General features: G+C 35.6%; 1 protein-coding gene across 3 annotated transcripts; it reads right to left on the minus strand.

The window, feature by feature from the left end:
• Positions 1–5,718: 5,718 nt before the first annotated feature.
• Positions 5,719–24,580, minus strand: mgat1b (alpha-1,3-mannosyl-glycoprotein 2-beta-N-acetylglucosaminyltransferase b). 3 transcript variants are annotated; one of them, XM_056480307.1, is made up of 4 exons: positions 19,311–19,340; positions 18,924–18,999; positions 11,912–12,825; positions 5,719–8,236 (listed from the first exon to the last, which is right to left on the minus strand). In XM_056480307.1, the coding sequence occupies exons 2-4, from the start codon at positions 18,925–18,927 to the stop codon at positions 7,535–7,537; spliced, it is 1,620 nt and encodes a 539-aa protein (XP_056336282.1). In that variant the 5' UTR covers positions 18,928–18,999; positions 19,311–19,340; the 3' UTR covers positions 5,719–7,534. The 3 variants fall into 3 exon arrangements, with proteins under 3 accessions (XP_056336282.1, XP_056336281.1, XP_056336283.1); XM_056480306.1 differs by lacking the exons at positions 18,924–18,999; positions 19,311–19,340 and adding an exon at positions 24,185–24,580; XM_056480308.1 differs by lacking the exon at positions 18,924–18,999 and having other exon boundaries at positions 19,311–19,377.
• Between the last annotated feature and the right edge of the window lie 2,203 nt (positions 24,581–26,783).

A 26,783-nucleotide genomic window follows, 5' to 3' on the forward strand; every position in this document is an offset into this window, starting at 1 on the left:
TTTGGTTTTAACAGCATTTTTTTCCCCACACAGTGTTCATTTACAGGACCTCCTCCATGGTCACAGTGAGTAGACTGTTGTGCGTTCAACTGTGCCCAAGTATACTTGGGCCTTATCTTCATGAGATCCTCAGTCATTTTCACAGTTAAAATGGTGCAGAAACATCTCTAAAGGAGCTTTAAGGTGTCATTAAATTAACTTATGTATTTACACAGTAATTATGACTGTACAGTTAAAAGAGAAGTTTTCATTAAAGACTTTTGCACTGGGTGCTTATAGGAACTAGACACCAGGCAGGACCCACAACATTCTCCTGGTTGCATTCATATTGCCAATAGGAACTTTGAAATAATGTAAGACAGTCAACAGCAACATTACACATTCAACAATGTCAACAACTGGAAAAATCTGTGATCTGAGCTACGTTTTTGTTGTGTTTTGCGTTAACAAAACATATTGTCACAGCGTACTTCCACTACAGCATTAAATTTGCGATCAGTGCTGCTGGCAACACAACTTCTCTGGGGTGTTTAAAATGTTTTTAAGTCGCTGTGCTTGCAACGTGCCAATGGAAAAAAAGCTGTAAGACATCAGATGCAGCCAACAACACAGTTGATTTTCATCGTCACTAGTTCATTGACATTGGCATGGCATGCCATGTCCTGGGCTATAGACCCTGCTCTGAACTAGAAGCTGATTTAGTTACCCCAAAAGGTGTTCCTATATTTAAAACTTTTCCCAGTTTCTGCAGTGAGAACACCCCAATAGTTATAGGACCGTCAATAGTTATAGGAACTATGAAAACATTCTGTAAGTGCAAAAGACCCTGTTCTTCTAAGTGTGGTTTATTTATATCTAATTTCGAGGGGATCACGTGCTTGTGATTGAATATGGCTGGTACTGCATCAGCTCCGTATATTGCATCAATCAGATGAATACTGACGCACTATAAATCACCAGAGTTTTCCACTCCAATCATCTTCATCTTGAAGAATCTCCCTTCACTCCTTATTCTCTGATAGAGTGGCATGGTGGCCCAGTGGTTAGCACTGTTGCCTCAGAGCAAGAACTCCACTGGTTCGGCGTTTCTGTGCGGAGTTTGCATGTTCTCCGTGCTCGTGTCAGTTTCCCGGTTTAAAAGTAAAGTAAATAGACTACTACAAAATAGCATCTTAAGAAAACTCTGATATATGTCAGCACGTTTACAAGCAGGGGACTTCTCGAGACCTACCTGAGCTCAAACTCCCCTCTTGCCCTTCAAATGGGAGGGAGCCCCAGGCGCGAGGATATTCTGATCTCAGGGCTCTTTCCTGGGACAGCCTGCCAAATACGCTTTTTTAATCAATCATAAGCTAAGTGTGAACTCTTGAATTATTGGTTCTTCTGGTTTTTGGGATGTTTACAATAGTTATAAGAACTATGAAAACATACCTTAAGTGCAAACGCCCCTGTTGTTCCTATAATTGTTGGCTTGGCAACTCAGGGATTGGGAATGATTTTAGTTATAACAGCATGAAGTTACTGAACTAGCTTCTACTTCTAACCTAACACTAGGAACTGCCAAACAGATTGCAGATACATTTATTTTATACATAAAAACACACAATGTCGTCACATGTAACTAGTTACTCCTCACCCTCCTGAGTTTTTATATCTTGGTGAATATACCTGGTAAAAGTCTAATGAATTGTGAGCAGGCATAAATAAGCCTTAATCTTGCTTTGTAAAGATGAAAAAACCTGGATTAATTCCACTTGCTGATTTTCATGCTTGGTCAGAGGCAACGGTTCATACATATGATGTCTTCTTTTACATGGACAGGGAAGAAAAAGTGGTTAGGTTAACCTGACACACAAAGGACTTAAATGAGAACTACTTTCTCAATGTAAATTTACAACTTTTACAGCTTTATTTGGTGTAATAAGGTGAACTAATTGCGTTTCCAGTAAACTTGCCAGATAGAATTGCTGTTGTTTAGGACCTTCAGCTTATATTGGAGCCAGTTTTCTGTTCCAAAACCACTTTTTTCTGAGGTAGAGGTGCAGAAATTCATTTTTAGATTGTAAGGCTGTAATGGTACACATAGGTCATGGTTTGGTATATGTACCGTGGTTTTAGGGTCAGTTTGATACTATTTGGGAAAATAGCAATAAGCAGCAAAACTCCAGTGCTTCCATTTTAGTTTATTTTGAACAGGCAGAAGTGTTTGGTCTTATCAGCTGTATAGCGAAGAGATCAGACTGGCCTATGTGTGCATGAGATAGAAATATAAACACAGTTCTATTGTTTTTCTATAGAAACGAGCTTAAGCCACACCATGCCACATGTACCATTACATCCCTACTAGATTGGAAGACTGGAAAGAGGTCTGACGTCAGCATACCTGAAGTGCACCAACAAAGTGGACGAAGAACACAAACAATTTCTTGTTCTTGGTGGAAATGCCAAGAATTCATGTGACAATGGCTGTTTCACCCCAAAGATGTTAATTAGATTTATGCACAAAATTAGAATATTGCATAAAACATTTGGGAATTAAGCACAGTTTTTCTGAACTAGAAGCTAATTTACTTACCATAACAAGTGTTCCTATATCTAAGAATATTCCCGGTTTCTGTGTTGAGAACACTGCAAAATATGAGTACCCCCGTCAATGGTTATAGGAACTATGGAAACATTCTAAAAGTGCAAAAGACCCTGTTCTTATAATTACTGGTGCAAATACCTGGTTTACAATAGTTATAAGAACTATGAAAACATCCCTTAAGTGTAAAAGCCCCTGTTGTTCCTATAATTGTTGGCTTGGCAACTCAGGAACTGGGAATGATTTGATTATAACAGCATTTGAAGTTTGCTGGACTTGGTTCTACTTCTGGGTAAGATCTAACCAAAAAAGGAACTACCCAACAGATCACAGTTACATTTAGTTAAAAAAAAAACTAATTGTGTTTCCTAAATACCTGGTGTGCACAAAACAAGTGGATGAATGCCACTGAAACCATCTCTGGCACTGGTGGAAACACGTGGAAAAACACCACGTGAAAAAAAAAAGTCTAAATGAACCAAAAAAAACCCCAAAAACTTGTGTGACAATATCTGTTCCCACCCAAAGATGTAAATTAGATTTAAGGACAAAATTAGAATATTGCATAAAACCTTTGTGAATAAAGCAGTTTCCTTCCAATGAGTCAGATTATAAAATCAGCCTCCTGATAAACTGGTGCCAAATATCCATAAGAAACATGGAATTTGCTGCAGTAGGAGAAGCAACTTTTCTTATAAATGACCTTAAAAGATGAAGAAGAAACGTAACTTTTAGGAAGGATGGCATGAGACCACTCATTTGAAGAGCTTTCATTTTGAGAGATAACAATACTGAACCATTCTTATAACGAAGGGATTTTTAGAATGACCAAAATAACGTTTGGGATATTTTACAATGTTGTCAATCCACTCGCTAGTCCATCACACTACACTACCTGACAAAAGTCTTGTCGCCTCTCCAAGTTTTAGGAACAACAAATAATAACTTGACTTCTAGTTGATCATTTGGTATCAGAAGTGGCTTATGTCAAAAGTAGAGGCTTATATGCATCCATACATCTCTGCAATGACTCAAATAACTTATTAATAAAGTCATCTGGAATGACAAAGAAAGCGTTCTTGCAGACTCCCAGAGTTCATCAAAATTCCTTCATCTTCAATGCCTCCTCCTTCATTTTACCCCAGACATGCTCAATAATGTTCATATCTGGTGACTGGGCTGGCCAATCCTACTGAAAAATTTGCCCTCTCCTGTGTTTAATAATGTAATGGGTAGCACAAATGTCTTGATACCTCAGGCTGTTGATGTTGCCATCCACTCTGCAGATCTCTCAAACACCCCCATACTGAATGTAACCCCAAACCATGATTTTTCCTTCACCAAACTTGACTGATTTCTATGAGACTCTTGGGTCCATGCAGGTTCAAATGCAGTATTTGGGATGCAGTTCAACAGATGATCCGTCTACCTTCTGCCACTTTTCCAAATTATCAACTAGAAGTCAAGGTATTATCCGTTGCTCTTAAAACTGGGATCGACGAGACTTTTGTCAGGTGGTGTACATTTATTCAACGTACTTTTTTAAAGCGCATGCTGTAATTTATTCAGCAAATGTGTTCTAAAATACGCGCAAAATAAATATTGTTCAATTCATCTAATCAGTAACACACATCCTCCGGCTTTTCTAAAGTTGCTGGCGGTCGAAAAGGAACAGGAAAAGAACGTGGTAAAGTCAACATTAGAGCCATGAAACAGGAAGTCAACAGGACACAAGAGGAGTAAAAAGGAAATCTGGAGCGACAAAACAGAGACGTCAAAGGTGTCACAATGGCGCCTGCATCACTGCTGATGTGGGGGTTTTAATAAATGATCTCTTAACGGGAGTCGCCGGATAAGATTTCAGTTCAACAAACCAACATGACAAAAACAGAAGTCCCCAGATAAGATTTCAGTTTAACAACCAGGATGACATAAAAAGGACGCGTTTAGAAACCTAAGAAAAGACAGGAAAAGGTAGCATATATTGTCAAATATCAAAATAGTCTGTTTTATTCTCAAAGTATTAAAGTTATAAACATGTCAGGCAGTGGTTTCACACTTCTTCATACTGCATTTGCATTAATATCAGATCATCTCTCTTTCTCGAACACTTCAGACACAGTATATTTCATCCACTGCAGTCCATTCATTTCATCCGTAAAAACATAAAAAGCAATTTCTATGACCACTGGTTTTGCAACAAACCTATACAAAAAGCAAATGACATCTCTCCCGGGCCAGGAAGAGCAATTCAAATAAAAGGTTCAAGTACAGTACTTCAACAGAATGGCACAGAAGAAATGTTGTCCGGAGTTTTGGTATGTCAGTTACATGAGCCTCGGATCATTTCTGGCACAAGCTTGAACTTCATTGATTCAAGTGCTACATAAAAAAGTCAAACGAACAAGTCTGCGCTTTCATAGATGCGTTGATCAAATTAGACACCAATTATACACAATCTTCATTTATAATGATGTCAGATACTAATAAAACCTGCAAAAAGGGCTTCAATAGGGCCTTTAACACTCATATTGGACTTTAAAGGCTGAATCTCATGAAACTCGATAATAATATAGTATTATTATATATTATTTTGTATACATGATGGTGATAATTAACAATAATTCCAGTTATATTATGAATTATCACTGAGAAAACTGCGGGGATCAAATATTTTCGATGTCCTTCTCATACGTTTTACGTACTTACTATAGTGAAAACAATAAATTATGAGTAATTACTAGTGGTGTAACAGATCCCAAAACTCACAGTTCGGATCACACTATGGTTTTAAATCCCGGATTGGACCATTTTTTGGATCAGCAACAAATGTCATTTGCTATCCATTTATACAAAAATATTACTGCAAAAAAACATTGGTATACATACATTATATACATACATATATATATATATATATATATATATATATATATATATATATATATATATATATATATACATACACATACATACATATACATACATATATATATATATATATATATATATATATATACACATACATACATATACATATACATACATATATATATATATATATATATATATATATATATATATATATACACATATATATATATATATATATATTTCAATGAATGATTCAACAATTCACATATAAAAATTCATGTTTCATTACAGGTGGATCATTTCTGAAAACCCATTCAGTGACATTATTTTGATGGTTGTTTGTCGCCACCCATTGGTTACACAATGTAACTGCTACAACGTTCACCAGCATCAAGTTCCATTACTGTGATTTTAATCTTTACCATAAACATCAGTGTTTATATCTGAACTATAAGCTGTTCTCGTAGTACTTATGTGTTATTTAAATGTTTGTAACCAACTGAAAAAGTAAAAACTTAAAGCCCGTTCACACCAGGAGGCTTTTTGCTCGCGTTTTCCGTCGACGTTTAACACCTTGTGACTAAATAAAGGGCGCCAATGTGATCGCGCACACCAATGCGCAAAACGCCAGGCGTAAAATCGTCATTTTTAAAGAAACGCCTCATGCTCGTATTTTTGTCCTTCTCCACCAATCAGATTGGCACTTATGTTCATGTGCACGGAGCTGCTGAAGTTACAGTAAACAGCACTTGGAGGCGCTCAAGCGCAAAACTTTCAATGCGAGTGCACATTGAAGAAGATGCTCAGAGGCGATATGAACGTGGAGCTGCGTATTGCACTGGTGAACAATAATCATTTCTTCATCGCTAGAGCCGCTACTTGAACCATCCATGCTTGACCCATCCATGTGAAAATCGCTTAGGTTTGATTGCGAAAAAACTTCTTGAAAAACGCTAACGATAAACGCAAACGAAAAGCGTCCCTGTGTGTACGAGCCTTAAATCACTCTCGATCAAACGCAGATTTAAATGCAGCGCTTCGAAGAATTAACAAACATATGCAAATCTTTATCATTTATCATTCGTGGGTTTGAATTGAGATCACGATCTTTTAAGGTTTAATTGCGCAGCTTTACACTGACTGCATTAATGCAGTCTAAGTAAACAGTGACAGAACACACCTTTAATTAATTACCTACTGTAAGCAAGCATTTAGGTCCCACAACTTTTTCCGTCATCATTATATTTTACAGGGAAGTCAAAATGCTTTAATACACAAGATATAAATGACTCTGTAGGCGATCTTTCTGCAATTGTTATAAATGTTTGATTAACCTACAAGTTCAAAAAGTTATTAATCCGTGGGTCACATGCATTCCGAACTGTTGGTCCACCGTGATCCATTACACCCCTAGTAATTACATACAACCATCCTTCATCCCAACCCTTAACCAAACCCTAATCATTAAGTACATTTAGTTTATTAATATTAACTCAGCATTTAAGTGTATAGTTACACTGTAAGAATGACGCTGTAATAAGGTGTAAACAAACAAAACAGAAACGAAAATTAATTCAAAATTGGGTAAAAATGCACATATTGAAATATCATTAAAAATGGTCCCAAAAAACAAGTCTGATTTGAAATTCTGCAGCATATGGTGCCCATTTCTCGCACATATTTACGTGAGATTCATCCAGGATAAAATAAAAAGGTCTTTTGCATTGATGTTGATCCCACACAACGCTCAGTAAGCTCAAATAATAATAATAATAATAATAAAAAGAGGAATCTGATTATTCTTCTCCATATCAGAATAGGTGATTCTGCATAGGAGTTGTTTGCAGCTTAACTACCGTTTTCACTGAGGGAAGATTGTTGCATGATTGCTGCGCAAAATACGACGCACTTCCTTTTGTGCGGTTCCCAGAATTCCTGGGTGTTCCTCCATCACAAAACAGCAGTTATTTTATACTCCCTTTCACACCCTGTCTCTTGTTTTCTTTGGTTTGAGAGGGCGTTTCTCTCTCCTCCGTTACTTGTAATAATAGTACGTTTTCTCCTTTTGTGATCTCCTCAGCTCCAGCTAACGTCATATTTAGTCCAGCCCTCAGGGGGAGCCAGATAGATTCGTCGTCCTCGAGAAATAAAGCTGACTACGCCCCTGTATCCGGCACGGGGTACCCCTGACTTCAAGTCGTCCATAACTCCTAAATTGCGGGCCAGCACTTTAAAACTGTCTCTGCTGGAATATTGAACTTGAAAAGGTCCCGAGCCTTTCAAGCTTCCGCCGTGCTGTAGTTCCTCCACCTTCACCAAGGGGGCACTATAAACATCCTTTTCAAAGGATATGTCGTACTTCTCCCTGACCAAGTAGGACAAGTCCCGTTTCGTGAAAGGCACAAATTCAGTATTGAGTTTGATGTAGCGCAGATACTGGTCAAAAAACTGACCCAAACTGACGCCTTTCCGGCCGAAGGTTATAGTCCTGGAGATCTCAGGGCGAATGCATGAGCGGTTCTTCCGCTGCTCTGGGTGTCGCATCCAGTCGTCCCAGAACGCCTTGGGCCACTTGGGCTCCAACTCTGCCCAGACTTCCTTCAAAAGCATCCATCCAAGACCGGGAAAGAAATCTGTCCGGTAAAGGAGTTCAGCCTTGCCTGGGTCAACCAGACCATCCCGTCCATTATCGTTCCAAGCGGATATGCACCACAGAGTTGGATCCGATCGCAAGATGGGGTACAGCGCACGGAAATACTCAAAAAAGTCAGGGGCAACCTATAAGATAAAATGAAAGCAGTTTTAGGAAATTGTGATGAAGAAGATGGTATTTTTAAACCATCAGGACAGAAATGGCTGGATTAGTCAAGGTCTTGGCAGTCTAGATGTATTCAGAGGTGGTAAGGTGAACATTTGTTCAGCCAGCTGGCTGTTTTATAACAATGTACCAAAAAAAAAAGTGTGTTTAAGCCTTGGGGAATCTTAATGGTGCTTAGCTGTGCTGCTCAGTAGAGCTTAACCAATGGTACCATCACAGTTAATCCCCTGACCAGTTAAATGTGCTAATCTGTGGAAGAAAACCAGAATTAGAGTAACACACTCAAACTTAAGAACAGTCACTTGTCAAGTTAATTTAGATTCAACTGTTTGAATTGTAACAGTCAGTACATTCCTAAGCACTTCCTGAGAAACTACTGGTTGATTTTCATACAATCTAGTTATAATTTGTAAAGTCACACACATGTTGTTATTTTAATTAGGGCTGGGCAATACAGAAAAAAAAAAACTATAACGATATAATGTTTCATATCATTCGGTATCGACAATTATTGAATATTTAACAATCCATTTAGGAATATTATGATTTTTTTACTTAACCACTTTATTTTAATTTACCAACATTACTACAGCTAATAGTTTTAACAGTCAAAAACAAAATATCTAAACAAAATAACTCATCTCTTTATAATAAAATAAACAGAAGTGTTAATTGCGGAGTTCTAATCGCTGAACAAAGCAAACTTTAAGGTGTGAATAATAATGATACAGTAAACCTCAAACTCTGTAAACAAAACAAATTCTGATGATCAAATCTGGGTTTTCAAGTAAAGGAACCGACCATCATTATTCAAATACATAATGCAACATTTCAAATTGTGAAGTTGGATGACTACATAGCCTTATATGCTAAAATATCTTTTAGATGGGAGGCTAGTGGCTGGGATGCACAAGAAAAGAAACCAAAAAGCCACTCTGGCGAAATCCTTGCATCCTATTTTATTTATGATCTCCTCACTGCTGCTTTACGGCACTCATGACCAGAAGTGGCGATGACGAAACCCAAAACTCACACGTAAGAAGCACAAAAATGAGGTTTCCTTTACCATTTTCAATGCTCTTTGTGCTCCCCTTGCCGTCTTCCTGTAACTAGATGACCATCAACCGTTTTCTCAGAGGTTGACAAACGGATAAACTATTGCTGCAGCTCCGATAAAACTTTATGGAGAAAAATAAAAAAGCATTGCAGTGTTTGAGTGCGATGTGTTTGAGGTAATTAGTCTGCCATTATTACCGAAATGTTCAAATTCCATACAAAGTGTGAAGCAAATTGATTAGCTTTACTTGCATGAATCGCAGAGCGCATGCAGCATTCTAAAAAATTCTGTTTTTCAACTAAGTGTGCCTGGAAAATGCGCATGCATCACATGCGCACGTCGCTCCTTATTTGCGCCGCAAGTTGCACACCTTCATTGGAAATGCAAAAACTTACACCCTAAGCTTATTGGCATTCCTTCCACGGTGCGTGCTCAGCAGCCTATTTTTAATATAACTAAAGCGTTTCATACCGAAACTTTTTTTGCGTTATTGACAAAGTTTGGTCAAAAAATACCGATATCGTATTTATTGCCCAGCACTAATTTTAATATTTAAGAATTTATCTGTGGAAGTTGGATTGAAACCTCTAGTTTTATACATCTTTAACCAATCAGTGTCGATTCATAGATCTGTCTTTTACTCTGTGCTGTTTCAGTTAATGCCCCATGCAATAGTTTGTATTTTGTTACTTTAAAAAAAGTCCCATCTTTTCCATTTTGTCAGGAAATTCAAACAGTAATAATGTGGCCTGACAATGAAGAATGACTGAATGTGACCGTTTCTTCATGTACTACATTTATAGCACAAATTGAACATGAATTAACAAATAATGTCTATAATGTATTCAAATAATGTAAATAGTGTTTCAGCTGCAGAAAGATGCCAATAAATCAGCCTGTAAACATCATTACATAGAATTACAGTTATATCATGCTTGTTATACACAGCTGGCTAGTTTTCTAGAGGAATCCAACAGTTCACAGCATTAGCATACAATTGTCTTTTTGTCCTTAAGAAAATCTTAATCATAAAATCTCAGGTTACGACTTTCTGGTCATTATGTCACATACAATGAAATGACATCCTGTCACAGGCCTGATTTCACAACCGCTTCAAGAATAACGCTGTTAAATCTGTGGAAGGAACTAAATTTAGAGCGCTCAGAAAGTCACTGTTTAGTACATTTTAAGTTTAGTTTTCGCTTCTGCTGGGAATACTTTTGAATATCATTAAATTCCAAGAACAATCACAACACAAGCATTGAACATGTAAGAAGAATTGTATTACTTTTCTCTTGATTCATTTTCTTGTTTAAATATTCATCTAAAATAAATTGTAATAAAAATGTACAAACTCATTTCAAATTAAAAACAAAAACAAAAGAGTAAACTTCTCCTGTACTAGATTTTTTTTTTTGGAAAGATTTCTCCATGTCTTATTCATAGGCACTCTTATTTTTCACTGACTCAGACATGTGAAGGCAACTCGTTTCTCCTTGAATAAGAAGTTTGCTACAGCACCTTTTAAAAGCACCACCACGACAGCCATCAAAGCCATCACAGGACACACACACACACGCACGCACGCACGCACACAAAAAAACATGTTTGTCTGGATAGCAAAGTTAAACAAGGACCTTGATTCCTTAGAGAACTCGCAACAACTGGAATAAAGCTTTACAGCTGTCCTATTAATGGGCTTTTTGGGTGCATATTATACTTTGTAATCAGTTCACCTGCGAGAATTTCAAAGGAAAGGGTTGAGAAATGTGCAAATGAAAATATTCCCTCTGAGCGAGAGACGAGCTCTTATCAAAATTCTTCTCCATGAATTATAAAGAGCTAAAAACGTGGCTTCCTTTCTGGAAATTGGGGCTCTCGCTATGCAGTCCTAATTAACCTGTCCACCTTATGTTTCATGTAAATGCATGCATGGCCTCCTGAAAATGTAATATGTTGCTTCATTCGCTTCCGGGTATTACGGTTAGTTTTGCAACTTGATACAAACTGGTATTCAGCAGGGATGCAATGACAAGTATATTGTGGCCGATAAGATCTTTACCCAGTGAACATCAAAACATTATTTAAATTTCAAGGTTAGCACTTAGCCCTGCTAACAGGAGTAAACAAGCAGATTTTGGAGCGTGCTTTATGAGTTACACATAGTGTTGTCACGATACGTGCTCAACAGAAATGACTGTGATTGGCCATGAAGATCATCAGTTCACCAAACTCACCGCTGTTTACCAAGTGTAGATAACTACAGATCTATAAGCTGATGGTTTTAAATCTGTGACTTCTGTTATAGGCATCTAATTTCACTCATTTTAGTCTCACAAAAAAGGCCTTTCTCCACCACAAACAAATGTGCGAGAAGACAGGATAATTATAAACACACTGTTTTGTAGTTCCAATAGTTTCTCTGTTTACTGCACTGTTATTATATTCCTATTATTCCCCTAATTTGGGTGGAAGTCTTGCGCATTCACATAAAATACTTGACTTCCGTGTTTAAAAATAAGGTGGCTAAAGTTGCTCAAATTAGTACTCATCTTACATACAAACCTATTCATCTTACCTCCAGGTCATCCTCCACAATGACCACTGTGGAGTAGGCAAAGACATTAAACACTTGGTTCAGGGCCCAGCGGTAGTGCCTGGCGATCTTGTAGTAACCCTGGAACTTCCTGTGATCGGGTCGTACTGGAATGTCCGCAAGTTCCGGTTGGCTAATGTGGGTTATTTGACTGCCATAGGAGCCAATCATCCTGGCCGTATCAGCATGACCACAGTCCTGACTGACAATAATTGGGTAAAGCTCGGCAGAAGGACGATACTGTATCAACCTATCCAAACTCCTCTTCACTGTTACTCTGTCACAGGCAATGACAAGAATCGGGATAATGATTTGAGGGCTTGTTGTAGTAAGGCCTACTTGATCTTCCACCATTTGCTTGTTCTTTTGGTCCGTTTCCTGCTCCTTCATGACCAGCTGAGGTGACGTAACAATTAAAGTCTGTGTTTTTTTTGTAACAGTTTCTGCATCTTCTACAACTTTACGACTTAGATGTACTGCAGGAATCTGATGAGGCTTTTTAGGCTCCACGTCGATCTTTTCATTCTTCGTGTCCTCCGATTCTCTCTTTTCCAATTCCTTCCGCTGTTCCCATAGTTCTCTGTGGCTCTGAATTTGTTTGAGGAGCTTCTTCTGAGTCTCCAGTTCTGATTCTACTTCTTCAGCCAATCTGATCACTTCACCGGCCAGTCCGTTAGCTCCACCCACTTTTGCCTTTCCTGCTCCCCACTCTTCTCCGGCCCCTGGTTCGGCTCCTCCTCCCTCCCCAAGTCGCCCAATAGGAGGCCTCCCCCATAAGAAGAGGAGGAGCAAGGCGTTCCAGGCGACAAACAGAAAAGCTCCGCACAAAATAAGAGATCCTTTCTTGCGAACCATGGCCCAGTGACACCACACAAGGGACCGCAGCGAGGACAATGCTAGAAATAGGAGAAAAAGAAAGATATTAAAGTTAATGTCAAGTTAGGGAAATTATATTATCACAAAAAAACTGATGTAGAGAACCAACAGGAATAAACCCTGTTTAATGTACAGTTGAAGTCAGAATTATTAGCCCCCTGTTTATTTTTTTCCCTAGTTTCTGTTTAACGGACAAATTATTTCAACACATTTCTAAACATAATAGTTTTAGTAACTCATTTCTAATAACTGATTTATTTTATCTTTGCCATGATGACAGTAAATAATATTATACTAGATATATTTCAAGACACTTCTATACAGCTTAAAGTGACATTTAAAGGCTTAACTAGGTTAATTAGGTTAACTAGGCAGTTTAGGGTAATTAGGCAAGTTATTGCATTTCAGATAGCACTTATAGGTTTTAGCATCTGAAATCTTCATATAATACACAAAGAAGGTCATGTAATAAATTAACCCTTGTGTGCTGTTGGAGATGTTTTCATCCACTCTGGGGTGATTCTGAGTCTTAATTTGGCCACAACGTTCTTTGTGTTTCAGCAAATGGAAGAATTTTTGGTGAAAAACCTTATTTTTACACATATTTTGGGAAAATGCTTTGAAATTTGAAAACTCAATAATACACTGGGCAAATTTACTATCCTTTCTTCATGTTGGTGACTGTTTATGCCCCATTGACTTACATTATAACCACATTTTTTATTGCAAAGCCATGATACCATAATAATTTTGGAGGTTTTCATTTTTACAGATAATAAGACATAATAAGTGTATTTATGCACACACAAATTAGGGCTGTGCAATTTATTGAAATTTAGTTTTGATTTTGGTTTTGGTTTTTAACGATTATGAAAAAACATGAATCAAGATAAAACGATTATTGCATCATTTACCGCTCCCTTTCCAGTTGTACACATTTGTTGCTTTGCAAAGCTCAGTTTCACGTGAAATTTACTAAAAGCATGTAACTTTTGCAGCACGGGATGCCCATCATTCATTGACATACATTCCAATCATTCATGTTTTTAAAAGCACGAAAGAGATCGCATGCTGCTGTGTGTATGCGCTCAGCCTCAAAGATGAGCAGATCACACACATCTAAAGTCATCTTAATGCAAGCATTTTAATGGTCAAATACATGCAAGTTTGTGTCAAAATGCGGTGTTCAGTGATTATTCATAATGACCCTCATTTATGTAACAAACAAACGTGTTGAGAATCAAAAGACATGTGAAAGTGAAACCATAAATCCGAACCGTACTGCTCTTAAAGTGACAGCGCACAATATTCCTGCTTCTGACTGTTTTTAACATTAATCAAACAAACAAGAGGACAAAATCACCCACTGCTCTTGACTGAAAGACTTTTGTAGTTTTTTTCTTACAGTGAAGATGCTTAAAGCACAGTTTGTTTCATATTTTTATTCTATTGTATTTATTTCCCTTTCCTTATTTAATGGGGGCAAAATAAGTGTATATATACAGTTGAAGTCAGAATTATTAGCGGCCCTTTACATTTTAACAGAGTCTATAACAGAAAGATTTCAACCCATTTCTAAACATAATAGATTTAATAAGACATTTCTAATCACTGATTTCTTTTATCTTTGCTATGACAGTACATAATATTTTACTACATATTTATTTAAGATACAAGCATTCAGCTTAAAGTGCCACAAATTTAAAGGCTTAATTAAATGGGCAAGTCATTGTATAACAGTAGTTTCTTCTGCAGGCAATCAAAAAAATATATTGCTTAAAGGGGCTAATATTGATCTTAAAATAGATTTTAAAATATTTAAACCTGCTTTTATTCTAGCCAAAATAAAACAAATAAGACTTTCTCCAGAAGAAAAAATATTATAGGATATACTGTGAAAAAATTCCTTGCTCTGTTAAAACATCATTTGGCAAATATTTATAAAAAAAAAATTCACATGAGGGCGAATAATTTTGACTTCAACAGTATATCGTTCTGAATAATCGTGATTACAATTATGACCAAAATATGGTTGACCAAAATCATGATTGTGATTTTCCATAATCAAGCAGCCCTATAATTTGCTGTTTTACTCCATAAAACTCCACATAAAAGCCAGAAATTTCTTTTGCACAGCCCTGTCTAAAGGGTCAATGGTGCCGACTGATGATCAACAGTAAAAATGGCAAATTTCACCTATTCCCAAAAGGAAAAACCACCAACAATCAAGAATGCATGACTATATGTAATGCTTTGCGGTCAAATTTTTTTTATAATCAGATGTGCTCCAACATTAGGCACATTCAAATCAAGACTGAAAACACATCTGTTTAGCTGTGCCTTTACTGAATGAGCACTGTGCTACATCCGACAGATCGCACTATTCTATTTTTCTCTTCTTTTTCATTCTTTTATAACACATTTTATCTGTTTTTATGCTTATTTATTTTATTTTTTTAACCATTTTTATTATTTGTTTTTATTTTTCTTATACTTGTTTATTTTATTCCTGTTTGTGTAAAGCACTTTGAATTGCCACTGTGTATGAAATGTGCTATATAAATAAACTTGCCTTGCCTTGCCTATAATGGGCCAAAAACAGCCACAAACATAATGAAAAGGTAGTGAAATTTACCAATACACAAGTGTTAAATAAACTACCAATCTGATAAGTTAAATATGCAAAGACACCTTTTTATCTAAAGATTTAACAGACAGTAAATATCTCTTTGAAATATATAATCCCACTGTCGTACACAACAAAATGTTTAAGTAACGTATAAGTAAGCCTTTCTGTCATTTGAATCGAAGTCAACAGTTTGTCTTAAAAACTGCTTACTGCAGACATGATAAATCTCCCATTGAATCCAGTCACCCACAGTCTCTTGTGTAGGCTCCAAACACACTCATCATAACGTATCTCGTCTTTACATTCAAACTCTGACTTGTTGTGGTTTGGATAGGAAATACTGGGCCACGCAAGGAAGTTTATCGCAGTATGAGAACCCTTAAATCTTTCATTTACCAACCGTCTCGCCTATATTTCATCTGTACTACAGCTGCCTTCATCTCGAACACAAATTAGAGTATTTCATTCACCCCACTCCACAGGAGGGCTTTAGGAAGTACAAACTTCCCAGCATGCTTTGAAAACTATGCAAACCCAGCTCTTGGCAGGCTGAGGGCACTCCAGAGTAATTAAAACTGACAGTTTGATCAGACCGCCGTGCGCCATCATTGCGAGAGAGCACTCTGTAATTACAGTCACAGTCAATGGTGATTTTTTTTTTTTTAGACAGTCGGAATAACTGAACCAAAAATTGCTGCTAAGATTATATCTAAACCATCCAACTCAGGAAATTCTGGATCCCAATTATCTGAAGCGCTTCATGACCCCAGATGGCTACTAACAAGGGCTAGCCTATTTTTTTCTAAGTGGGCCAGACTGACAGAGTTTGTATAGCAGACAGGAATTTCCTTCTAAATGAGGCCTTACAATCCCAGAGAGTGACATACTGAACGATTTGGTCTACTTGATGTCAGGTTTCTCTGTAGTGCCAAGCGTGGTTTTATGTTACTAAGAACAGTGTCACTGAAAAAAAGAAGAAAAAAAAGGGAAAGTCTCATCATGCTGACAGTTAGGCAAAACTAACATCCTTCCAGACGAAAACAGAACGTGGCATTGCCCAAGGTTTCTGTTTAGATTTACGAGGTCATAACTTTCTTTGAGTAAGCACTTTTTCATTAGACACAAAGCCAGTGGCTCTCATGAAAGATGGAGAAAATTACGCAGGCCCTGTATATCTGTGTAGGAAAAAAAAATAATCCTCCAGGTGGACTTCAGCACAAGAAACAACAAACACTGCTGCTGAAACTGTACAAACAGACTGACGGTATTGATTGAAATACAAGTGCAAAGGTCGCATGGGGTCTGATCATCTAATGTAATTTCTACTAGTGAATGTTGTTTTTGTTGGCTGATGCATCAGAATGTCCGATGGCTGATTTATACTGCTATTAAATTATTATGTTTGGGTGTTTTTGGCATTTTTATATTAAATCAAAAACACAGCAATACTGAAAACTAAAGAAGAATACTATAGTTACTATACTACACAAAAAATGAATTTTTTAGGGGTGTGACGAGATCTCGTGTTACAAGATCTCACGAGATTAAATCATGATGCGATTTCTTGTCGAAGTGAAAATTTGTCTTGCGAGTTGTGACTTTAGCATGTCATTTACTGCATAGAATTAGTTAAAATAGAGGTAGAATAACATCCATTACAAGTTTTTTAAAAAGCAAGTAAATAGTTTTGCATTTTGTGATTTTTTTTTTCAGTTGAATAAAGGTATTTTCCATTCATACAATTCCTCATTAAGGATTCTTTCAAAATAGTGTAAAAATCTTGTCTCATCTCGTTTTCGTGGATCCTCTCTTGGTCTCATAAGTATCTTGTAAAAACGCCCTAGTTTTATCTGTTTAAATATATTTTTTAAATACTGATTTGCTGGCCAAAAAACATTTATTTATTTTTAAATTATTATTTTGTTTGTTATAAATGTGAAAACATGCTGCAAAACTTCACTCATGTATGAAAACTGAATGCATCATAAATGAATTAAAACAATCTAATCTAAAGTGTAGAGTGCATGCCAATTATATTATATATATTATATTATATTATATTATATTATATTATATTATATATATTATATTATATTATATTATATTATATTATATTATACATTTTGTTAGTCTGGCCAAGAATTAATTTAGTTAATGGACAAATATGTACCAACTATTCATATATCAATAGATTTCATCTTTTAAAAAGCATCTAAATTAATAGCATCATGACATCTTTAGACAAAACGAACATCTTTTTGCATAATGAATAGATAATAACTAAAAAGAACTACAACTATGACATGGGTAGTGCTTGTTTAGGGCAGCGCGATAGTCAACATTGGAATATTGCCAACATTGCCATCTTTAGCCATAGCGATATTTTGTTGGCCGCGATATAAATATAATTTCACCAGATGATATAATAGCTCTATTTGAAAAGATTTCTTTCATTTAGATCGACTGGGATGATCAATTATTTTTCTATGCAGTCCATCAGCGTAATTATAAAAAATGACAAGCAAAAATAAATAAATAAACACCGCTTTATGGTTTTCAAGGAAGTCTAACACACTCGAAAAATGGCATTTGCTGCTTGTTCAAAACTACTTATTTAAATTCAGTTGAAACAACACCAATTCTTACATTTTTTTGGGGGAGGACAACTTAATTGTTTTATGTTTAATCCACCTAAATTTGTTTTTTGTCTAACTAAATAGATTTGTGTTGGGACAACATGAGGAATTGTGTGGAACCCTCAATGTTTTTACAGTGCAGTATTTATTCATTCATTCATTTATTTTCCTTCGGTTAATTCCCTTTATTCATCAGGGGTCACCCCAGCGGAATGAACCGCCAACTTATCCAGCATATGTTTTACGCAGCGGGTACCCTTCCAGCTGCAACCCAGTACTGGGAAACAGTATTTAAGTACAGAAATTGAACCATCAAATGTAAAATAACATGGTCATCATTGTATAAATCATAAAAAAGTATAATATTAATCCTCAATAAATCCTGTGGCTATTGCAGATCAAACTATATTGGTCAGCCCTAGCTTGCTTTACTCCTTACTTTCAGTGAGCTAAAGAAACAAAATTTTAAAAATGTCACTGTTCAGCAAGTGAAAAAAACTACTTTGCAATGACAAAGTCCATTCATTGTTTGTGACTGACACTGAGCCGCACACAAAAGTCAATACTTGGTCATAAGACTCATCATCCAATACAGACCGCACACGTTAACACTTCAAACATCATTTCAAAGCGCAAACACTATTTTAGGTACTAATCCTGTTCATCTAAAGGGTTAACCGATACTATTAAACAGCCTGAGGGTGATAAGAACATCAAGCAAACACCTCATAAAGTGCTTTGCACAGGAAAGGTGTCTCCTGTTCCATTAATAACCTCGCTAATCTTCCATCTGCAACCAAGTAACTAATCTCCACTTAACCCTGTTAGTGAAGACCAACTTCTCTGTACTCACTCATCAAACGACAATAAGCAGGACAGACGGAACCATTTAGGCCTTGATGGGTTTGATACTCATCATCAGGATTTTCCTGAGGAATAAACAAGACAGAGAAACACAACCAGTTCCCAGTTTCGCCTGAACACATGCTTCATCAAAAACAGATGGAATCAAACATCCCCTCTTCAAAAGACTTTTAGAAAGACTCAAAAACAAAAAAAGAAAGTACATGCTAAATAATTATTGGGCTAGTAAAACATGGTATATACAAAGAGAAACCCAGAGACAATAACGTTCCAAGACCACAGTCCAAGAACACATAAGTAAAACAAGATGCCTGAAAGTTGTTAATTTGGTAGTGGATCGTGTGAAGAAGATAAGAGTGATTTTGTTAAGCATTACCTGGACACAGAGCAGACTATGCTTCCACTTCTCTCCTCCAAACTATTCACAAGAAGCTGGTCAGCAAGAAACATATGAGCGGATGAGGAGGGAGGAGAGAGTGAGCAAAGGAGAGAGAGGGAAGGGGAGGGAAATACTGTACCTTGTGAAGAGCCAACACTGCCAGTTAACACTCCTAAGTACCTCAACAGCCTTCTTCACGCACATTAACACATGTGACACCCTGAGAGCTTCATTCACTTTCTTCTAAAGACTGAAGTTTGGTTGTTTTACAGCTTAATGTTAAGAAAACAGAATTTAAAGAGAATTACAATTCAATTTTCCCATAAAATACATGGTAACCATAATTATTGTTATAGTACGGCTAAAATTAGGATGGTAAAATAAAACAGCGGGAACTTGACCTTTTAGCCCAACAACGCATTTAAATAGAAATAAAACGACAGGGTGTTTCCAAGAATTACATTTTTAACGGTTTGATTCGACAAACTAATGTAGTCGGTTACGATTCTGATTCTTTCAGTATTACACTCAAAGACATGTTTATTATGTCGCTTGTTTCAAACTACTTATTTCAAATGAGCTGAAACAACACAATTCTTGAGATTTCGTTGGGACAACTAAATTGTTTTATGTTCAATCCACTTGAATTTGTGAAAACTAATAAGTTAACTTAACTCATGTTGTCCCAACACAAATCGATTGTGTGAAACCCACACTGTAAAAAGTGAAAACAAACAAATTACTTTGGCTTGTTAAATTAAATGAATTAAGTTTGACAAGCTTAATTTATGACAGTTTTCAGTAATGAATTAAGTTAGTTCTTTAAGGTGTAACAAGTTTTAGTCATTTATTTACGGCAAGTATAAGTAATGTTTACTATTAATTGTGAACAACTTGTACTTGCCACAAAACATAAAAGTATTATTATTAAATTATTAACATGGGAAGGAAATTATTTGTAGTGTAATAAAAGTATTATTATTATATTAACATGGGAAGGAAATTATTTGTAGTGTAATAAAAGTATTATTATTATATTAACATGGGAAGGAAATTATTTGTAGTGTAATAAAAGTATTATTATTATATTAACATGGGAAGGAAATTATTTGTAGTGTAATAAAAGTATTATTATTATATTAACATGGGAAGGAAATTATTTGTAGTGTAATAAAAGTATTATTATTATATTAACATGGGAAGGAAATTATTTGTAGTGTAATAAAAGAATTATTATTATATTAACATGGGAAGGAAATTATTTGTAGTGTAATAAAAGTATTATTATTATTATTATAATTATTATTATTATTATTATTATTATTATTATTATTATTATACTAACATGGGAAGGAAATTATTTGTACAGTAATAAAAGTATTATTATTATTATTTTTTATTTATTTATTTATTTTTTTAACATGGGAAGGAAATTATTTGTACTGTAATAAAAGTATTATTATTATTATTATATTAACATGAGAAGGAAATTATTTGTACTGTAATAAAAGCATTATTATTATTATATTAACATGGGAAGGAAATTATTTGTACTGTAATAAAAGTATTATTATTATTATTATATTAACATGGGAAGGAAATTATTTGTACTGTAATAAAAGCATTATTATTATTATATTAACATGGGAAGGAAATTATTTGTAGTGTAATAAAAGTATTATTATTATTATTATTAATATTATTATTATTATATTAACATGGGAAGGAAAGTATTTGTAGTGTAATAAAAGTATTATTATTATATTAACATGTGAAGGATATTATTTGTACTGTAAGTATTATTATTATTATTATTATTATTATTATTATTATTATTATTATTATTATTATTATAGGAAGGAAATAGTTTGTACTGTACTGTACTGTATGTACTGTTCCATTCTTGTTCTCGTAAATAAATGACTAAAACTTGTAACACCTAAAAGAGCTAACTTAATTTATTACTGAAAACTGTCATAAATGAAGCTTGTCAAACCTAATTCATTTAATTGTAACAAGAGGAAGTATTTTGTTTAAGTTTAAATTTTTTACAGTGTACAGTCAAAAATGGTGTTTGCTGCTTGTTCAAAGTATGTTAAAACAATACAATTCTTGAGTTTTTTTTGCGACAACTTAATTTTTTTGTTCAATCCACTTAAATCTATAAAACCTGACACATTAACTTAATTTCTACACGTTGTCCCAACAAAATTTTTATTTGATTACATTGTATTTATATACTAAATTGGGATGTAATATTAATATTTTACGATTAGCTGTTTTTTTTCAGTTCTGATATAATCTAAATTTAAAAAAATCCCCAGGTGTCATTTTAAACAAAATCAGACTAAAATGAAGTTATTTGGGGGTTTGTTGGAGTTCATAACAGCCTACAAAAGTAAACTTTCTGGAAAAGTTTGTTTTAGCTGGTAAACACACCTTCTGTGACCTTTGAATTTCTGTGAAAATTTCTACAGTTCGATTCCTCTGTTCAGTTCATCAAGGTCTGTAGTTATGTAGTAAACAAATAAACATAAAGCTGCTTTATATTAAAGATGTAATTGAAAAATTATATTTTTTCAATATTTATTTTTGAGCTCTTTTATTTCATATTTTGAATGATATTTTCTCTTACCACTATTTTACTTTTGAGAGAAAAAGATGCAGCACGGTGACTCACTGTCGCCTCACAGCAAGAGGGTCGCTGGTTCAAGTCCTGACTGGACCTGTTGGGATTTCTGTGTGGAGTTTGCATGTTCTCCCCATTTTGGTGTGGGTTTCCTCCAGGTGCTCCGGTTTCCCCCACAGTCTAAAGACATGCAGTATAGGTGAATTGGATGAACTAAACGCCGTACTGTACATGTGTGAATGTGAAAGTGTATGGGTGTTTCCCAGTACTGGGGTGCAGCTGGACATATGCTGAATAAGTTGGCGGTTTATTCCGCTGTGGCGACCCCTGATAAATAAGGGACTAGGCCCGAAGGAAAATCGATGAATGAATGAAGATGCAGCACGTATTTACATAAAAATCGAAATTCATTGATTCTTTTATTAATCTGAGGTTGCCACAGCGGAATGAACCACCAACTTATCCAACATATGTTTTACGCAGCGGATGCCCTTCCAGCCACAACCCATCACTGGGAAACTCCCACACACACATTTACACACATACATGCACTACAGTCAGTTTTAGAATACCCAATTCACCTATACCACATGTCTTTGGAGTTGCAGGGGAAACCGGAGCACACAGAGGAAAACCCACACGAACACGGGGAGAACATGCAAACTCCGCACAGAAACACCAACTGACCCAGCCGAGGCTCAAACCAGCGATTTTCTTGCTGTGAGGCGAACATGCTACCCACTAAGCCACTGCATCGCCATAAAAATCTAAATATATGTAAAATTAATGTTTGCCTGCTGCCTCGGTTTTTCAAAATTCTTTTCACCCCTAAACAAACAATTAAAAATAACAGCGTATTTTGGGGCCTTCAATTTGCTTTAACTCATTGTATTACTTCAAACTAAACTTCCTGCAATTAAATGGTAACACAACATGGTAACACTTTAGTTTAGGTCACACTTCACGCTATTAACAATTCATTAACTAACAGTATTAGCTTAATAAACTACTAATTAACTGTTTATTAATAGTTAGTAGGGTGGAAGTTGTTGGGTTTAGGTTTTGAGTAGGATTAGTAATGCAGAATTAGCTCATACTTTATAACAGTTAATATCTTAACAACAGGCAGGTAATAAGCCATTAGTTAATACAGTGAATTGTGACCTAAAATAAAGTGTTACAAACTAGTTTAATACTGGGTAACATGTAATAAATAATTAAAAAATAAGTGTTTCATCAGCAATCAGACAATTGAATTAAAGCACCAAGTTACAGAATGAACACTGTTATTGTTAAACCTATTAAAAATAGCTTTGGTAACACTTAAGTTTTATTGAGATGCATTGTTGGTGATTGCATGGGTGTTGTTAATGGCCAGATTGGGTAGCTGTACAACAAATAAAAATTAACACCTGTTTTAAAAAGGTTTAAGACCTAAACACAACATTTCAGTAGATTTAAGACTTTTTACACCCTGTTCCTCTTAAAACTTAATTTTTAATTGGTAATGTGCATAGCTAAGAACTTATCTGAAAATTTTAAAGGTGACTTATTTCACATATATATTTTTGATGACCTCAGATTTCATATTCTGAAGTAGTTGTGTCTCAGACAGATTCTGGCCTATCCTAATAAACAATGCATCAATAACTTATTTATTCGACTTTTAGATTATGTATACAACATTAAAATTCCAAAAATTGACCTTTATGACTGGTTTTGTAGTCCAGGGTTACACCTTTCTTTGACGAGCACAAAGAACAACACAACATAACATAACATTACCACGACTGGTCCTCATGTCTATGCCTCAATTGTAAAGTACTGTGTTAAGTTATAGTGTAAGATGACGTGGCATCACGGTTTAACTTGAACATGTTTGACCGATGAATGCCAGTCCCACAGCTGAAGTCTGTCATCGCGAACACCGACAGAAGCTCCTCAACACACATTCCTGAGGTGACATGATCTTAAACCTTCACACACCGTTCAACTGGACTCGCCTTCCCGTTTTAATCCACAGAAAGATATCATCCACTGCACTAAACCCGCCTGAAGCTACAACTCGTGCCCGAATCTGGGGGTCATACAGAGAAGAATGTACCCCAGATGTACTGTGGGCTTTAATGTGAACAGTTTCGCTTTCACACTAGGGAAATCACAGCGACAGTTAATATAACAGCGGCTAATACTTATACAAACACACACACCGCAAACCACGACCGCTTTCGCCTCTTCTCACCTTTCATCATCTCTGGACAGGATGGGGTTAAACAGCGAGATGGCCGTGACTGAAGAGATGCAGACCGTCAGAATGAGACCTTCACTTCTCACTCTTCATCATCTTCATCATCATCATCATCGGTCGCCTGTCAATATTCGGCTCTCTCCATTCCTGCGGCTGTCGCCCATTTCTATCTCACTCTTTCTCCCCGTGTATGTATGTGTGTGCGCTCTGTCCCGCTCCGTTTTTCACATCCGGTAAGGTCTGCGGCTGGTTGAGCTGCTGAGGTGAGGACGTGCGTTTCGGATGCTTATTTTAACGGCGGAGTGTGCAGAAATGTCCTGATGGAGGTCTTCATTTGACGCCGCCGCTCTCGCTCTGTGTGTGTATGTGTTTGTGTGTGTGTACAGTCAAAGCGATTCTCCACTTCCGGATTGACTCATTAGGTAGGATCCGCCCACTTCGCGCTTCCCTCCCCTTCGCCATTTCCCTAGCAACAAGATGCCTTAGCAACCGTCGCGAGGCGGTGATGATGGGTAACCGAATGATGGATCTGCAATACATTCATAACGAGTGAATCTTATGAACAAAATGACTTGGTAATGCTCAACTGAACTTCATTTATTTTAATAAATAGCAAACATCTGTTTACAGCATTGTGGGTAATGTAGTTTTTCTGCATGAATTCTATTATCAAACATGTTTTATTTGTTTAAATATGTTTATGTGAACAGTAGGCATGGGACGCTTCAAGGTATACCGTGGTTTGGAAAAGTCAAGGTTTTAAAACCGTCAAAATTTACGAGTACGTAAATAAGATTTTTTTAGGAACGAGCAAGATTTTTTATTTACATTTTTTTGTTTGTTTTTTAGGACAACAGTATCTCCAGCAGAAAAGATATCAAAAGATGCTGTTTTTAAACTGTTAAAATAAATCTGTGTTTTTGAAATAAGTGAAGACAGCAGAAGTCAATGATTCATTTGAACTATTTAGCTTGACATGTTAACTGCTCCAAAATATGTTAAATGTTTGCCAAAAGTATATATATATTGTGTTTAAAGGGGGAAAAGTTGTTGTTTTTTGCCCAGACATTTAAAAAGAATATATTTTAGAGCAGTAATCTTAATACCGTGATATCGTGATATTTATATCCAAAGTTATCACACCATCAGAATCTTATACCGGCCCATGCCTAGTGAACAGAAAGGTTCAACAAAAAGCTTATACAACTGATTAAAGAAATAGTTCACCTAAAATTGAACACTTCAGGCCTGTAGCCAGCCTGGTGAAAGCAGTGGTTCCTTTTTTCTAAAAGACCTTTTTGCAGTTTTTAGTTTTCGTTTCATTTTCGACTTAATTATGAGGTTTAAATAATAAATACAGCATTTTAGTGACATTTTAAGCACTATTTTTAGCTGGATTAGCTTGCTGGATGGTCATCATAACCACACTTTTTGATGTACCAAAAACATTTCCTAAAGATTTAGAATAAAGAAATGGGAAAAAATACTTATTTTTAAAATACAAATTTATCACATAAAGGGACAAAGCCGAAAAGAAAATGAATAAACGGAATTTATTACATCATATATCATTATTTAAAAACAAAAGGGAATCTGTTGAAGTTTAAATTAAAAAGCAAATAACAAACAGGCCAGCACATTAAATTTTTCTCAGCCAGAATTTGGCAATTTGAATAAATATAATTAAAACATAATAATAATAATGTACAGCTTCACAATTTTCTAGCCTCTCTTGTGAAAAAGTATGTTTAAAAATTCATGGATAACAACAATAGCCAAAATAGTATTTAAATAAATTTTAATATGGGCCGCTTGGTGCTTCACACCTTTTTATTGGTCTTTTTTTTTTCAAGAATAAGGTCCAAGATTTAAAACAAAAGTTACATGTAAAATTTTTAAAAACAATACAGTAGCGAAAGATGACTTCTCTTACGTCAGATTGTATGTCTTCTCCAAAAACACCAAAGCAACACCCAACAGAGGATTCTGCTTGATCTTAAAACCTTTTTTGATGGGTTATTTACACTATTTATGATGGCTTAGCAGTCAAAATAGGACAAATGAGCTCATGTATGGGACAAACTCTGGACCTTTGTCAGTGAGGGGTGGGTCTACTGAACCACCCGAACCCCCCTGGCTACGGGCCTGACTTATCATTCACTTTTTATGCTGAACACAAAAGACTTTTTTTTTTTAAATGTTGGAAGCTAGTAACCATTGACATTCTCAGTAAACATATGAATTGTTTAGATGCAAAAACCTCTAAATACAATTTGATTTTTCTTCTAAAATTTGCATTTTTCTCCAACTCCTGTGTGTAGGCCCAGTAAATTTACCGTTAAAGTGAATAAAAAGTTCTTTTCATTGCCTTTAACCCTTTAACTCCCCCACCAAGAAATTTTTTATTTTGCATCGCATTTCTTAACTCCGAATGTCATTAGTTAACACACTCAATGCTTTTTTTTCCAACACATCCTATTTAAATATCAACCTCCACCAAATGCCTGATATGTCGGTTTATGATAAAAGTACCAGAATTGATGCATATATATAGTATGTAAAATCTGAAAATATAAAGTGTAAGACCAATTTA

This window comes from Danio aesculapii, chromosome 19 (assembly GCF_903798145.1).
Source record: "Danio aesculapii chromosome 19, fDanAes4.1, whole genome shotgun sequence".
NCBI lineage: Eukaryota > Metazoa > Chordata > Actinopteri > Cypriniformes > Danionidae > Danio > Danio aesculapii.